Here is a 17,810-nt window from a genome sequence, read left to right as displayed (position 1 = left end):
AGGAAATAGATTAATTATTACTAATTGCAACACAGAGAGAGAGATTTCTGCTCAATCTATTAACCCTACGCTTTATATTTATGGGACTGCACTTATGGTATTTCCCTCGAGTCAAGGTTCACAGATTGAAGATTATGGTATCTTGTAAATATGAGAAATACAACATCAAAAGGAAGAACAGAGACAAGCTGTTAAACAATGGTCTGTCATTATTTAGGATATTCGCTGTGAGTTGAGTGGTTAGGGCTTTAAAAAAAAAAAAAGAAGTGAGCAGGACGTTTTGGGTTTGACTAGCCTTTACATAAAACGAAAGTGCCAGTCGCTAGAGTTTTACATGCAAGTTCAAATACATCCGTAGTGGAGGAATCATTGCTGGAAGCTTCTTCCTCTAAATACTGAAAAGATTCTGTATGATATACTTTAAAGAAAAGAACAATTAATTTCCCAGTTGCTTCTCTGAAATCCTACACCCAACCCTAACCGATAAAATAAGCTTACAAGTCGAGCAATATTATTTCACTATGTTGTTATAGGACGTTTGTACAAGATCTCACAATATCTAACACTGGTATTATATTGGAGGTCCTCTCAGCCTATGATATCAAATGTACGAATATGACGGGTTATTCTGAAGAGCCGGAGAGCGGAAATGGGTATGTATAAACATGTCCATACAGTACACAAATGCATATGTGTGTATGTACGTGTACATATATACATAAAGCTGTGTGTAAGTGTATCTAAATAAATGCACTAATATATTTATACGCACTTAGTTTGCACATACACACATACAAGCATTGATGCACACATCCATTTTATATTACATACGTGTGTGTGTGTAAATGTGTGTACGTACGTGTGTAAATATGCATGACAAACCTAATGTGTGCACTTGTGTATACATACACACATATATACGCATGCATACATATATCATATACATGACTATATATAAATACTCACGACTATAAATATATACCCAGTCGTGTGTATTTGTATATAAGCATATATATGTATGCATAAATGTGTGTGTGTATATATTTAGTTGTATCTATACACACTGGAGTATAATATATATTCAGTAGTGAGTGTATTTATATATAAGCATATATATGAATGCAAACGTGTATAAATGTGCATATTTATATATACGCCTGTATATATATTCAGTCACATGTGTGTATTTATATAGAAGAATATATATATTTCAGACTGTAGTTTATAAGGCTAATTTTCTCCTGACCCACATAAGAAATTGTTAAAACTATTCCATCTAAAAATGCCCCAACTCCACAGCTGAGGGGTTTGCAATCTACCGGGCGAGTTTGGTGCACACGCTGAACGAGACGCCATCCAGAGCCTTCTTACGCATTTGGAATTTATTAATTCGGTTCACTCGGGCGGTTTCCTAAAGCGCTCTCGGGAACGGAGCTCATACAAAGGGACAGCGACACAGAGACTAGGGCGCTCACGGGGCGCTGTAAGGCAAAACCGGTAAACCGCACACTTTCCGTTACAGCCAGACGGGGTCATGTCGCATCTTCCTAAATCAACGGCATTTACAGAAGGGTTTAACTTATTAAAGGATCAACAACAAGGCCACAGATAAAGCGCGTCCTTCGCCTGGATTCACTGGGAGGGAGCTGGCGGGCGTGGGGCTGGGGGAATCGGGGGGGAGGTGCGGATAAGTCAAATTTCCAGGTGATGATTTTTTTCCCCCCTCCTTGGTTTTTCTTTACATCTCAGGCCCACACAGACCCAGCAGGGGAGCAGGGGTGGCGGCTGTGTTGTTAAGATAGTGGGGTTGTCCTTGTTTCCTCACGGGGTGCTGCTGGTTTTGACTTTGGCGACCACTTTCTTCTCTTTCACCCTCCTGTTCTGAAACCAAATGGTAATCTGTCTCTCCGTGAGGCTGGTGGCGGCCGCGATCTTCCTCCTCTTGTCCTTGGTGATGAATTTGCTGCTGGCGTATTCCTTCTCCAGCTCCTTCAGCTGCCCCTTGCTGTAGGGAACCCTCTTCTTGCGACCCCGGCGGAAGGAACCGGCGTCCGGCGGGTGCTGGGCCGCATCTGAGCGCGGAGAAAGAACAGAGCTTAGCTCCGGGGGTAAAGACTAGCTGGACGCACAGGGGCTGGGGAAACAGACAAGAACGCTGCATCTAGGGCGTGTAACTGACCAACACCCCTCACACCCTCCTCTAAATGGGGACAAGCAAGCGCCCTTTTATTTCTCTAGAATTATTTCATCACCATAAATTATCCTTCCCCTTTTTTTTTAGTTAAAAAAAAATCAAATTACGTTGCAAGGAACAGAATCATATTAATACCTACTGACTCGCTTGGATTTGTGGCATATTCCAAAGCATATGCTTGAATAGGTGTGTGTGTGTGTGTGTATTCATTCATCTATATACACACCTTGAATAGGGGTGTGTGTGTATATATATTCATATATATATGAACAGGTGTGTGTGTTGGACACACACACACACACTTAGAATGCACCATATCGCAAGGTACATGCCTGAATGGGAATAATACGCACACACACACTTGCTTAGATTGTGGCTTCTTGCAGAGTGCATTACTGCATCACAATAATACTGATGCGTTTACTTGCTTGCATTGTGCCATGTTGCAGAGTACCTTCTTAAATCAGAATCAGCACTGGAGTCTATTTGCTTAGACCGTGCTAGGTGTCAGAATTATATCGGTGGCCTTCTACTTGTTTGGAGTGTGACATGTTGCAACTGTACCTCCCTGAACTGGAATATCCACACCTGAAAACTTCTTTGTAGATCCCTTCATCGTTCCACACTAGAGCAAACCATTTCAGCTAAGTCACCTGCCTGGCACATCAGTCTACCTAAAGCTTCCGAGAAAGCAGGGCAAGGGTTTGGGGACATTACCTGAAAAGGCAGATTTCCAGAGGTGCCCAGCCTGGTTTTGATCTTTGGGGCAACACATCTGGCTGTTCCAACCGCTGGTTAAAGCCCACGGCTGGTGATAACTGTCCACGGGTAAAAGTGTCTCATGCCTGGGCTCTCCCGGCCCACCTATGGTCTGAACTACAGAAACGTCCAGGTAGCTAGCCATGGGCTGGTAAGGGCCTGCGTAGCCGGGGTAGAAAGCCAACTCTGTCGGTCGGGTCTGGTAGTCATCAGCGGCCGCTGGGGTGTCCACATATTTCTCTGCAGAGTAGCTGGACTGGGGGCAAGGTTTGAGGGAGCTCCTGGCAACCCGACAAGAGTAATAACCGCTGCCGAAATATCCATAAGGTAAAGGCGGGGTGGTGGAGGAACTTTGGGAGATAGCAGGGCACGGAATGCATTGCTTGGAGGGCTCCCCGGGACCTGCACTGGGAGCATCCAGGGTGGGGTAGTTAGAACCCTGCACGAAGGCAGGAGGCGGGGGCCCTCCTACGGCAGAGTGAGCCACGAGATTCCTGCACTGGCTTGCAGCAAAACCGCCCGCCCCCATGAGCCCCTCCATGCTCGTCTTGGTGCTTTCATCCAGCTCCTCGGCGCTCGCGAAAGTCCCAGGGTCCATGCAGCGAGGTTTGCAGGCCGGTGCATGGGTCAGATCATACTCGGCAGCATTTGAGCTCTGGGGAAGGAGGGCTCCTCATCTTTTTAAGAGCCTGGGAACTGCAGAGGAGGGTGCATTGCCTCCAGCCAAGCTGCTCTGACGCAAACTACGTGGCTCTCCCAGCCGAGTTATTCATTGGCTGCTGAGAGCCCACGGGAGAAGTGAGGGGGGAAGGGAAGAGAGAAGGCGGGGGTGTGTGAGAGGGGGTGGGTGGGAACCAAAACTCTAATAGTCTTATTGCGAAAATCCTTTTATTGCAGTTGTGGAAAAACTAAACCCCTGCACAAGCGACAGGCCAAACAAAATCAAGCGGGGGTGGGAGTGGGGGGGAGTTTTTGCTTCTCAAACTGCATCTTACCAAGAAGGAGCGGAGATTATAGGAACATTCCCAGTGAGAAAACTCTACGCTGGAAAGGAATTCCTGCCATTCGTTGTCTACGTTCTTTCAGGCAGATCTGCTCGTGCACTAGAAACTACACTTCCAAAAAACTACCCTATGCAGGAACATTTTCCCCATGAGGAGACACAACGCTTGTCTGAGCATGTTAAGAATTCCGAATCTCCTTGTTTCTAAAAAGTTAGACGTCCTTAGAATTACTTCGATTTTATTTAGTATAAAGTTAGAATAACTTTAGAAGTTAATATACTCTTTTGCCTGTTCATGCAGTTCATAAGGGCTCTCCTAAACCGCACGGGTTTTCTGACTGTTTCCTCGCTAGGAGAGTGTGTGGCTCTCTTTTCCCCTCTCTCTGCCTGCAAACGTTCATTCAATTATTTTTTATTTTTTTTTAAAAAATATGTTTTTTATTTAAAACAGTGAGCGAGCGAGAGGGTTTACATAACAATTGTAAAAGACAATGGTCCCCTGGGAGGGAAAGAATGAAGAGTCAGGGAGGGGAAAGCCATGAAGGAAAGGATACAATTTTGGGGAAGGGTGGGAGCAATCAGCAATGCTACAAAATGCTGGGTCTGCCATATAATTGCAAAAGCTGAAAAATCCTCTTGCACTAACTATGTGCAGAAGGAAAGTCTGGGAGGGTTGTTTTTTTTAAGAGCTGCATTAATCCACACCAGACACAGCCTTGCCTTGTTTTCACTGGGTGGCGGCATGGCATTGAACGCCGTCTCGGGAAACATAACTGCCCTTTTTAAAAAAACAAATCGAGGTTTTCAGTGATAGCTGCTTACAGATGAGCTGCCCCAGTCTCTGGAAGAGGTTCTGAGCGAGTAAATAATTCGGTCATGCACCGACAGAGAAGTTTTGGAATGACTACACAATTCAGACGTACCCGTGTGTGCCAGAGAAAGGAACAGAGTATCTAAAAGGAAAAGGAGGGCTTGTGGCACCTTAGAGACTAACCAATTTATCTGAGCATAAGCTTTCGTGAACTACAGCTCACTTCATCGGATGCATTCCTTTTCTTTTTGCGAATACAGACTATTAACACGGCTGCTACTCTGAAACCTGAGAGTATCCAAAGTTTTTGAACGATTAAATAATATAGATACGCACTCTTTCTCATCCAGACACACGTCTCTGAATTATGAATTCAATCCAAAACTTTTCCAAATCTCTGTGTGTGTTTTCCTCTCTCGTACACACGCGAATAAATAATTGTGTGTTTTATTGTCTATAAGCGCACGATGCTAATACGCACACATACCCTCTCACACAAGTATGTGTCTGTTTTCCTTCAAAAAAGCGTTTGGTTGAAACGTATTCCACTTCTCCTGGTTTTTGCCCAGAGGATAGGGTTCATAAGACCGCGTGCATTTCCAGGCAGGCTTGCCTCGCATGACTATTTGAATGGATTTTGCTCTTTTAGGGTTTCATTTTTATTTTTAATTTGCAAAGAGAAAGTTTTGGAACAGCTGAGCCGCCTTCCTGAGAGACTTCTGCTTCCTGAGGTTACAAATCTTCAGACGCCCCGTCCTGACACTTTAACAATCAAATCATAACACCGGTTTTAACCATGTCCCAGAGTTTTTTTAAAAAAAATTAAAAGTATTTTAAACGTAGGGATGGTCACCGCAGTAATAAAGCGAGGGTGCTAGTGAGGGAATGGATTAAAAGAAGGTCTTGAGCGCGCATTCGTCCAACACACATTTTCAAATATCTGGTCACTCAAATCTTTAAAACTTCCAAGGACTTTACATTGTGACTTTGTTCTTAGCTCCGTTTGGAGGTTTGCTCTTCTTATACAATGTCTTGCCTTGTGTAGTTTATTGCCACCATAGCTCTGGTCGCTGACAAAAGCTTTAAATGATCATTAGATGTAAGCCAAAACCATGACATCTTTAAAAAAAAATCAGGTTAGCAAAGGAATACCAAAGAAAGGCTTGTTTCCAGTAATCTCTCTCTCGTCTATCTATACCCATATCTCTGTCTATGTATATGTGTGTGTGTGTGTGTGTATCCGATTAATTAGCTATTTTAGATCAATGATGGAATGGCACATTATCTTCGCAGTTAACCATTACCACAGGCAAGTTCTCCTCTTTACTCACATGAGTAACCCATTTTAAATAAATGATTCGGACAAGCAAAATGCGGCCCTGAAACTATCAGGCAGAATTCACTGCGGAAAGTCATTTTATTTCTTTAAAAACGTAAGCGGGGGGGGGGGGGGGCGCGGGGGGGGGGTCGGTCCTGTCCTTCTCCCATCGAAATCAACGCTAACTTTTGCAGCTGGATCAGCGGCAGCAGGATTGAGCTCAGGCTCCAAACACAAAGTCTGGCGATCACAGTATGGCCTGTCATCATTTTATGCTTCACACTCTCTAAAGAGCCTTAAAGTCGCTTATGGCTGAGTCTTAGCCAAATTTTAGGCTGGTTTCTCCTTGGATTTCTTTTTAACTAGCAAATGGTCCTAATTTTTTTTTTTAAATCTCTCTTTTAAGTCTAAGCTATTCTCATTTCAAGGCTATTTTTAAAGATATCATTTAAAAGCGGCCACTGTTTTCTTCATTGTCTTTATTCACTTCTGTTTCCAAATCATCCTCCGAGCTTGGGAACCCGGCTGTGACACCATTCAGCCAGGCAAATGTTTGCAGACAGGGGGAAAACACACTAAAGTCTCAAGATGCTCCTTTGCATGAAGGTCAGACATAATCTGAAGGTCAAGGCCAAGTTGAAAGTTAAGAGCCTGTTTACCTCTGGCGCTTTTCTATTCAGCAGAGCTCTATATACTGGCTTGACCTTTGCAAGTCTCAAGTCCACCGTTCTTTTAATGGGGCAGACACACCGAAGGCTATTCCCAGCAATGTCTGACTTGAGAATTCACAGCTCCGTGTTAGACACCATCCTACAAGAGAGCTTTACTACCCTTTAATCAAGTTGGCCACGCATCAAGAAATACAGAGATTGGTTTTCGAAAGTTCCTAACCAAATGAGCAAGTGTATTGATGTCAGAATAAAATGTGAACAATAATATATTCAGAAGAAGCTACTGAAAGCAGGCCAGTTGTGGTTTGGTGATACAGTAGAGTCCTCCAAAGAAAGTCTTTGGGGGATTTTTGTAGTTGTTTTGCTTGCTTTACTTTTTTTGACTGGTATTCAAGATTAAAACAAACAAACAAAGTAGGGTTCACAAGCACATCTGTGATGATATAATGTTATTATACGTCCAGGACTTTCAGAGAGTAAACTCTGTAAATATCCTGCAGTCCTTCCTTCTGCAAAAGTCTCACTGAAAGCAATTGTGTTGGTTGCCAGAGTAAAAACTACAGGTGCGGATTTAGCTTTGTACCCAGTATCACCCGATTTATGACAATTCTCTGTTTGGGTTGGTACAGCCCAATGGACTAAAGTTTTCCAAAACTGTGATATACACCCAACTTTTGATTCCAATCCCTTTCTGTATAACACTGAAATATGCTACAACACATTTTACTGTAGAAATCGTTTAAAAGGTGGGTTCCAAAAGTAAACTTAAAATATCCTTTAAACTTTAAATTAAACTTAAACATAAGAGGCAGGAGATCTTACAGAGACTTTTCTATCTGACAATTAATATCTCTTTAAGACGCTTGTCCACATCGGTGGAACTTATTTTGAACACTAAGAAGAAGGTTTCTTTTTTAAAAAGAATTTCCTTTTATGACATGGATTATAGGAACCATGAAGCTGATGTATACTCCATCTGGAAGCTGAAAAGCTATGCACTAATTTTTAACTGTCTTTAATTTTTCCAAGCAATTGAAATGTAAGTTAGCGAAAAAAAATTCCCCCAAAGCTCTTTAAGTGGGAACTATTGAAGCAATTTATGAGTTTCACGTTTGGAAATAATTATTCTTGGAAAATGGGATATTTGTTTGTTCTCGGTCTGGGCAGGAGCCCAGTTCTTAAGGGCTGTCCAGGGCTTCTGGTTTTGACAATATTTCTGGGAAATAAGGTCAAAGCAAAAAAATCTTCATGAGTTTTTTGCCATCAGTTTTAATTCCCGAGGATTAAATAGAAGTTACAGATTTTCCTTCGTGAAGAATGGTAGTCTCGCAGGCTGTGTTTTGTATGGCTGTACATTACATAACAATTATTTTGCCATCTTATGAATGAGTCCCTGGGCCTGGTGACAGAAAGTAGATTATTCGCACTTTTCGGATTTTTTTTTTCTTGTTGCTTTATTTTCTTTTTCTTTTAGAAACATGGTTCAGAGCCAGAAGCTCTGCGTACCCCTCATGAACTCGGCATCTGCCAGATCCTACAGCAAACAAACCCATTTCCCAACCATCCTGCTTTTCAAACTCCAAGCCCAGTGAGTTTTGTTTAAAACACTTAAGTGATTTCAAAACATCAGGGTCTTGTCTCTAAATGTCAGTCACAAGTTCCCAAGCCCTGGAGCTGGTTTTCCCTAACCTGGATAGAAATGTGAAGATATGTCTGCCCTTGGGTTGAGTTTTATTTTGAGAAATCTCTCCCCAGTTTACAGAAGATCTTGTTTCTAATCCTCCGCAGGTCTTGTTAATGGGCCACGCCCTAAAATATTTAAATCGCCACCTTTGCAAAGCCTCTGGATTATTGATTTTGAAAGAAAAATTCCACAATAAAGTAAACTTTGGACACTCATGAATCAACAGGTTTCCAGAATGGCGGTGCCTTGCTCGGGGACTTCAGGAGTGCTCTGTGAGAGCCATCGGAAATAACCTTGTTCTTGCATTTGCAGCACTTTTAAAAGACAACGAGGCGATCTCTCAGTACGGTTACTAGATTAATAATTTAACAAAAGGCCCCTTTATGATTTAATCACTCGCTTCTCTCCTGACACTCGCAACGTGTTGGCTCTTTTTGCTAAGTGTGTAGCCCTACGCAATTCTGGCAGGAATCTGTCTGCATTCAACCTGCCTCTAAAACGATTTCATCCAACCCCTCTCCCCCAGCAAAAACAATATCCGAAGGCTCGACAAGGGGGCTAGATAGAAAAGGGAGGATAAAAATCTCAGCCTTCGGTTTGAAACCTCCGACGCTAACGAAGAAGGTGTTCTTCTATCAGGAATGTTTATTTCATCGTTTCTAAGCGCTGCTCCTGTGATCAGGTTTGCTTTCAAGGACGTGAAGGGCAGAGGCTGGGTGTGTGAAGGGGCATAGGCCCCTTTCTAAAATTGTTTTGCCTTCTTTTTTGAAAGAGCCACACGGTAAACTTTATTCATGGGCGTAGAGTAGCCTAGGAAAGCCCTGGAACAGCAGGTGGAGTAAAGGAAGATTCAGTTTGTAAAGTACATAGAGAAATATTCTAAAACTAGATCAGGGCATTCGATTTTTTTCCCCAAGTCGCTGCTAATCTAATTTAAACTCATTTTAGGCATGAATGGGGGGGGGGGTGTTGGTAGGGAGTAGGGGGGAGACGACCGAGCAAATTAATTAATTTACTCTAGAGTTTTTGCACTTCAGAAGACCTATTTGTAGCGTGGTCTAATGATATAGCACAGGATACATCGTTTCATTGATTTTTAAAAATCGCATTCAAGAGGGGGAAGATTCACGCCACGCCACAGGTGATTCCTATTGGATAATTCCCCAAAAACCAGTAGGAACTGATGAGCTCAAGGCAATAAGGAGACATGGCCCTAATGCACTGATTTGGGGGCTCTATTTCCATTAGCCTCATGCAAAATGGCAGGTGCTTGGACCCTATTCGACATTTTATTTTTGCTGTTGAAAACATGCATCCAACATTCCAGGGGATTCATCTGAAGTCGGTGGGAGATCGGCATGCCAGGAAGTGGCGCATGGTGTATGTTTGGGGGCGCTACTAACAGCCCCGGGGTGGGAGGGCGGAAGACGGCTTTGGGAGAACTCTTGGCCCCCTTTGAAGTCGGTGACTAACCCCCATTCACCTCACTACCCCAGGGTTTCAGTGCCTCGAGACTCCAGTTCCAGTCCCACCCTATAGCAGAGGATCAGCTTGTCTCTCTGTGCCTTGGTTTTTTTCCATTGGTAGAATGAGGGGGGTGGTCCTTTCCTACTCCCCAGAGATGTTTTGAGGCTAAATCCCTTAATAGGTCAGCTTTTCAGGGCAGGGGCTGTCTCTTGTTCTGTGTTTGTACAGTGCTTAGGACAAGGCGCTGGCCCTAGAGAGGACCAGAGTAATAATACATGATGGCGAGGTGCTGCCTAGTACTTGTGCTCGGGCTGAGTAGATACCTCTCCCTGTGGGAAAAGGCAGCTGTGATGGCAGTTACTGCAAAGTACAGTAGGATCCATGCACAGATCCACCGTGCCCCTTCCTGAGCAGTCACCTCACAAGGGTTCTGGGGTGACAAAAATGTCAAGTTTCAGCCCAACGGGCCAGCCAGTTGTCTATCCCTGTTTGGAAGATAACATGCTATCTTGCGCACTCCTGAATATAGCAATGCTTAGCTTCCCATCCATAGATCCCACAGCCCTGTACAAAGGAAGCACTATTAGCCTCACGTTACCACTGGCAAAACTGAAGCAGAAAGCCTAAGTGGCTTCTCCAAGGTCACACAGTAGGTCAGTGGCAGAGCTAAGAATAAAATCCAGCTCTTCCACCAGGGACCGAGTTGCCTCTGCGTATGGTACAGCCCAGAAGAGCCCCTTTTTGGAGCTCTCTTTCTGCCTGGGATTGTGCACAATCCTGGATGGGGCGGGAGATGGACTGACAGAGGTTGTCTTGATCCTAGAGTCCTTGCACAATAGAGAAGCAAATGTGAGCAGGCACCGTGTGGTACAGTCCTCCCCCGTGGAACAAAGTCTCAGATTCCTTCTCAGCCTGCAAGTGTGGCGGAGTATAACTGTGTCTGAGGAGACATAGCCCCAAGTAGGATTCTCAGGGGTAGATCCTGGTTCCTACTCTATTACTTCTCTGGTGGTTCAAAGGGGATGGAAAGTTGGCTGCAGATTCCTCTTACATGGGGGAATTCCCAGGTAGTATAAAGGTGTTGTAGCCAGTTCTATGTCCCCTATTCCTGCTCTTCCCCCCCCCCCCAGTCATACAGAATACTGTGGCCAGGGCACTTTGAGTTATGGTGATCCTGAGCTGGAGGAACAGCTCCTAGGGGGAATAACTTACAGCAGCCCTGAGGCAGCTCTAAGTTGCATAGTGGAGCTAAAGTGACTCCCCATTTGCCCGCAGGATAGAGGGAGCAACATCGTGGTGTGATGCCACCTGGGTCCTGCCCCTGGTCCTGCACTGAGCAAAGAAACCTGAAGAGGATCTGATGCTCAGCAGATAAGTGAGAGGCTTTTCTATGCTCTCTCCTCTTTTGCCTTACTTCTGGTACTGAGAAGATGTAACTCAGTGGCCACGCAACAGCAGTGTCATTAGTACAGGACTGGGCTCACATGTGCTCATTGTCTACCTCACTCTTAAAAGTGTTGCACTCCACACATGTACAACACAGGGCCAAGCCCATAATTGGTCTTTGCCTTTTCCATCTATCTTTTCTATGATTTCCAGTTAACACAGAGTGCCAAATGCAAGATCCACCAGCTTAGCTTCTTGGAGAGATCTACTCACAAAGGTACTGTTCTCTCATGTAAACGAGACCCGTGGCAGATGTAACAGGGCAAATTATCTTCATTGGAGACCAGATTCTGCCATGCTTCCTTACACAGAGTCATGCCTTACTTCCAGAAAAGTCCCATTGGAATCAGTGTCCCTACCTGTGGAGTAAGTTATTACTCAATGTGAGTAAAGGCATCTCTGGCCTAAAGTAAATGATCCCAATACAGCTCCATTCTGCTCACAAACATTAGAAGCAATGAGCATGATCCTAGCAGAATTGGGTCCTTGTGGCTCAGTCTTACATTGCTGATGTCAATGGGAAGTTTGCCATTGATGTAAATGGCTGCAGGATGAAGCTAATCATTTGTAGATCCTTTGGGGCAGGGGCCTGTCTTCTGACACATCTGCAAAACACCATAGACACATATGGTACTATACACATAACCTCAGATGAAACAACTGTTCTTTATAGGTGTGTCACAGGATGCACTCCCTGCTTAGCAGCATGTCCTCCTGGCAGTTTGGGGGATTAGGTCTGACTCGGCATTGCACCATCCTCCAGCAGGTGTCTCTCCCATCATCCTCTCACCGGCTGCCACTCAAGGAGCTCCCTCTTCATGACTTGGCCCTCCAGCCAGGTCAGCACATGTTTCTCCTTTTGAGGGCGGGGGTGGAATGTATCGAAGTCCCTCCCCACAAAATGACAGTCTTCCCTTTACTGCTTCAATTGTGCCACTCCTCCAGTGGCCAGGTCCACCTTCTACTCCAGGTCCTGGCTCAGGGGCCCTCTCATCAGCAGCCAAGGTCTGACCATACTTTGCGGCTTTTCCCCTGAGCCTTGCCTGCCTCTCTGACTCTCCCTCATCTCTGGTTTCCCCAGGCCAAACTCCCACTCCTCCCAGGGCATAACCATAGGCTACATGCCTCTAACCCCAGACACACCTTCCTTCTCGCAGGGAGTGACTGCAACTTATTTCCCTGCCTGCTGTTACCAGCTTCCTGGCTTAATTAAATCCCTGCTCCCTGTCTCCTCCAGGTGCAGCTTGGGCAGTTAACTGGCCATCTTAACCCCTCTAGGCCTTGAGTGGGGTAGACACCACATTACAAGATGTTTCAGATCTCCCAGCGCAGGGGTGGTGGAAGGACATGACTGAATGGAAATTACATACACAAAAAGAGAGATGGGCCAGCAGCATTTTGTTGGGTGGCTTATTTCTCAGTCAAGCTAAAGGCATGTCACGCTCTCCATTCCTTAGCTGAGGCATGTACATGGCAAATCACAGCTAAAAATTCAGGTTACGATATGCCTTTTACTTCCCTCCTGAGATGTGTCACAAAATCCTAGAACCCTAACAACAACAATATGGCAGTCCATAAAGGCCATCATATATGTAGAATTGTCTAGCTCTGTGCAGTTTATGGCTGTAGCAGGCATGGATTGGACATGAAAAGTGGGCTAAAACTGTATAACTGTTTTATGGGCAATTAGAATTCTGCGATTCCAGACAAATGTTGTTTATTTCTCACATATCGTTTCATAAGAGGGTCTCACATCTAGTAAAGAAATGCCCAAGGAATCCATCCTGGATTGTACCAGCAGAATGTGCCAGATGGTTAGACCAATGATCCATAAGAAGAGACCCTTGCATGGACATTAGTATAGGTTGAACAATGACTGCCTTAGGCAGAGGCACAAATCCAAAACCCCCACCCACCTCCAGATCTAGCAATCAGCCAGAACAAATGGAGCCAAACATGCAAAGTGTGCTGCCCTGGTGGCACATTTTCCCCGGTGATTTGCTATTTTTTTCTTCTCACACACAGAGAAGAATCAAGCCCGAAGGATTTACCACATAATGAACTTTAAAATGATTAGTATAGGAAATATTGTTACAGTCATTGACCATTCTCTCTTACAGAATCAGAGAAACGAGAGAGCGCAAAAGCTAGTGTGGAACCTGTTCTGGCAATGTGCTCAGAAACAATGGTGGTGGCCATGGTATAAATGAGTAGACAGATATTATTGATATAACACTAGCACTTTCAAGCACAGTAGCTTACTCCCATTCTAAGTGCTTCTGGAGTTTAGATGTGGACAAGAAGGGGGCTAAGGCACAACTACACACATGGACACATGGACAGTTGGCTAGTGTGGACATAGCCAAAGGGTACGTCTACACAGCAAAGAAAAACACGCAGCTAGCAGGGTCCTTGAGCCCAGGCTCCAACCCATGCCTGGAAGTCTACATAGCAATGAAACAGCCCAGCAGCCCGAGTCTCATGAGCCCGAATTGGGCATGGGCCGACCCTGGGTTTTTCATTGCTGTTAGACTACCCTTAGAAACCCTTAGAAACCTCAGCTGGTATTGGGGGACCTTTGTGCTAGGTATGCATAGTAGGAGACAGTCCTTGCCCCAAAGAGGTTAACATCTAAAGATGTGAAGTGAAAGAAAGGCAAAGGCCCTGGTCTTCAAAGGTATTTAGGACTCCTAAATCCCATTGATTTCAGTTCCTTTGAGGACCTGGGCTAAAGTGATTTGCCCGAGATCACAGAGCATGTCGGTGGCAGAGCAATAGCACACCCTAGCTGAATCTAGGTAGGTAGCTTTGTTCCCAACAGTACATTTTATAGTTCCTCACCCAAGCTAGTTTTAATGCCCTAACTGAGGGCATTTCCACCACTTCTCTTGGGAAATTATTCCACAGCCCAACTGACCTCGCTATAGCAATATTTTGCCCAATATCCAGTTTAAATCTTCTGCTTCTGAATAGCTTCCTTCTGTCACCCTAAATAATTCCTCACATTCCTTGTTGTTTCATCAGTCCATCCAATATTTGTAGATGTCTATTACCTGCCTTTAATCACCCTGCTATGTATTCAGGGTTACCTTGTACCTTTAGGCATCACCCTGAGCAAGGCCTGATGTCTGAGCTGCACTATCTCAGGGGAAGCCCTGAGAGATGTTGTGACTCAAGGACACTGCTAGCATGCACAGTTCTCTCCCTGGTCCTCCCTTGCTCCAAGTGAGAGAGGGTGATCATTTACTGTTGGCCTAGAGCAGCAGCAAATTATGACATCCCCTCACCTCCCAAAGCCAGCTCAGCTATGTTGGCTGCACATGGAAGGGACAGAGTCAAGGCTGTGCCCATTCTCTGATGTTCCTTGCCTACCTGCTCCAGGAAGGGACTGAGCAGATGCACAGTGTGCCCAGACCCATGGAGCAGGCAGGTAGCCCATGCAGGGGACTTCTTCCTTCACCTCACAGGCATACAATCCAAGTCTCCATCTAGCCCTCAATGTCATTAATATGTTTCTATGTCATTTTTCTCCAGCGGCCTGATTATTTCTGCTGCCCTTTTCTCCATTCCCTCCACCCCACTAAGTCTATAACTTTCTGGTAAGGAGATGCTCAGCACTGAATGCAATGTCCCTGGAGTAAGTGCAGGTGTATAAAGAGGGAGTTTTACACCTGACTTCAACGAGAGCAGAGTTAAGTCAGCGGTGAGCACTTCTGAAAATGTATCAAAAAAGCTATTCCAGAATAATTACTCTGGAATAGTTATTTTAGTATAAATCCCCATGTGGTGGACATGCTTATTCCAGAATAATCATGTCCACAGGGAGGCTCACACTGAAATAACTATTCTGGGATAATTATTCTGGAATAGCTACTTTGGTGAATTTCTAAGTGTGGACCATCTCTTAGCCATTTAATAGGTAATGAGAACATCCAGTTACAATAGATAAACTCAAATTATTTTAAACTCTGACAGATTAGGGTCAAACTTCTGCTATAAGAAAATTATTTCATAACTGTTCATGAGAGACATCCAGGCAGAGGAACCACTGCACGCTTTGTATACTGCACCCTTTAGTTTGGGCCTGGATAACCTGAGGTGGACAGGAATGTTTGAAGGGGGCAGGAGAGCTGGGTATGCGTAGAATCTGCCGGATCTTTGTGTATGTTGTTCCAGTGTCCACAAAGCCTGGCTGAGAAAGTCCATGGCTTCTATTTCAGCCCATACACTGGAATATTAGTCATGGGGGACTAATGTAACACAGCCTTCTCTCCTTCATCATCATCATCATCAAATACAATATGCAGGAACTGATCCTGACCCATGCTTTCATCCCTTTGGGCTGCAGAAACATGGCAAAGGGGCCATAAAAAGCTACTCTAAATGTGGATCTTTAGATACCATAACAATGGTGTAGCAGGTCTAGGCAGCCATTCACAGCTCTTCTAGTGCAGGGGCATATCAGGAGATATACAACAAGAATACGGACCACCTTATCACCTAAGTCAGTCACTTAATTTGGTTTCTGCTTCCTGACTGGATGACTGAAACATTTTAAATAGGGGGAGAGCCAAAATAGAACACCAGGAATAACAAATTACCTTCTTTCCAGTTTGGATTTTCAGATGAATCTAATCGTTTATGTTATGTTATGTAATTTTCTAAATATGCACATGTGTTCAGGAATAACTGGCAGTTGTCTAAATAGCCATTACTGCAAATAGGAGTAATGAATAATACAACCCCATGAGTTATAGTGAAAAATGCTTTCATGCACAAAAACATGCATGAATCATTAGCTATTTTACTATTCAACCAGCTCTAACGTAATACTGTTTTCCAAATAAATACGTGAACCATCAAGTAGTGTTATTACATTAGAAACACAAATCTTCAAATTCCAGATCCTTTTTTTTCCAGCAAGGCAATCCCAGTTGCCTGTTTCATTCCTTTGAGAAAGACATTGCAAAATTCCTTCCACCCAACCAGAAATTCTGGCACAAAGTCAACAGTCCTGAAACACATGTTGTAACTCAGCATCTGACACAGTACAGAAGCTTTTAGAGGAGGGGAAAAATGTCCTTTGGAGACATGATGAAAATAACATGAAAACACATGGCATCAAAACTCTGCACAGGGGGTGCCTATTCAAAGCCCATTGAAATAGTGGGGAAACGCCTGTCGATTTCAGTGAGCTTTGGATGAGGCCCATAGGTCCCAATGCATATACCTTGCCATTAGACTTGACTTTGGAAACTGATTGGAGCAGTGGCAGGGAGTGATAGCTCTGTTGATACAAAATCCATGATCCTACTATCAATTTCAGAAGACTCCCTCCCCCCACTACGTAACAACTGCCTTTGCCACAAAACAATCACAGTTTTCTCAGGAGTAAAAAAAATCCAGCAGCAGCTTTCATCAACCCACTGATAATGCAGAACCTCACTCAATTCACAACCGTATTGCTAACTTGACTGCGGATTAGGCCTTGTCCAGACCTCACTGAAGTCAAAGGAAAGGCTCAATTGGACCTCAAGGAGTGTTGGATCAGGGTCTTGCAGTTCAGAGCCACAGCATACACGTCTGATGGGCTACTTCTCAGCCGTCTCCTGAAAGGAACTGAGCTGCAGCGGCTGCTGTTGACTTCAACAAGGAGTTGAGGCTGCTCAGAACCTGTCAGGATCCTGGCCGCGTCTCCTAAAGGAAGGAAAGGAGCAACAAAACAAAACAAAACAAAAAGTGATACGTTAACAAACAATAAAAAATAATCCCGAATTGACTATTTCTATTGCATGAGCTTGAAAGTGTAAATTCACTGTCGCTGCCTGCATGCGCTATGCAATGTTTGTGGCCAATTCTCAGCAAAAGGGAATTTGCGTTTAGGGGTGTCTGTGTGTGTGTGTGTGTGTGTGTGTGTGTGTGTGTGTGTGTGTGTAAAAATATTACTGTGTTGTGACATAATTCAGCTTTATAGATGGTTGTACAAGCCTGGTATTTGTTCTGTCCCCTTGACAATAAATGTCATGGTTTCAATATATATTTATTCTTCCAAATCTGATGGATATTATTGGAAAATAGATAGACAGAAACACACTTCTCAAACAAAATTACTAGCATTATGAAATTGTATCCAAAGCTTAATTATGTCAGATTATCAGTAATATTTTTATACTCAATGTATTTTTTTTTAATTATGAGGATTTTAAAATGTTAACTGGTTTTACCATGGGCAACCGCTGAAATAGCATTAGGGACCTTTAAATTGAAGGTCGTTTAAAGGAAATCAGTAGCACACATTTCAACCTATGGAAGAAGAAACTGGATAGGTAGCGAAAGCTCGGTCTGTGTTGCTTTTTGGGAAGTGGCATCGTTCGGAGAGTTTGAAAAGTACTTTCCTGTTTAGTTTCCGCTCGTATGTGAAAGAAAATCATACTCCAGACTTTTTACAGACGCGTGG

At 44.0% G+C, this 17,810-nt stretch overlaps 1 protein-coding gene across 1 annotated transcript; it reads right to left on the bottom strand.

Moving 5' to 3' along the window:
• Positions 1-1,253: 1,253 nt before the first annotated feature.
• HOXB13 (homeobox B13) lies at positions 1,254-3,692 on the bottom strand. Its single transcript, XM_007062020.4, has 2 exons — positions 2,912-3,692; positions 1,254-2,072 (listed from the first exon to the last, which is right to left on the bottom strand). The coding sequence occupies exons 1-2, from the start codon at positions 3,549-3,551 to the stop codon at positions 1,822-1,824; spliced, it is 891 nt and encodes a 296-aa protein (XP_007062082.1). The 5' UTR covers positions 3,552-3,692; the 3' UTR covers positions 1,254-1,821.
• Positions 3,693-17,810: the final 14,118 nt, after the last annotated feature.

Source organism: Chelonia mydas, chromosome 27 (assembly GCF_015237465.2).
Source record: "Chelonia mydas isolate rCheMyd1 chromosome 27, rCheMyd1.pri.v2, whole genome shotgun sequence".
NCBI classification, from domain to species: Eukaryota; Metazoa; Chordata; order Testudines; family Cheloniidae; genus Chelonia; species Chelonia mydas.
The sequence above is the reverse complement of the archived record's forward strand: the minus strand, read 5'-3'. Positions and strand labels throughout refer to the sequence as shown.

Excerpts from the sequence above, each read along its gene's own strand:
- HOXB13 (XM_007062020.4), bottom strand. The coding sequence starts at position 3,551 with ATGGACCCTGGGACTTTCGCGAGCGCCGAGGAGCTGGATGAAAGCACC. Across the intron at positions 2,073-2,911 it reads CTGGAAATCTGCCTTTTCAG|ATGCGGCCCAGCACCCGCCG; the intron begins GTAATGTCCCCA and ends CTCCGCGCTCAG.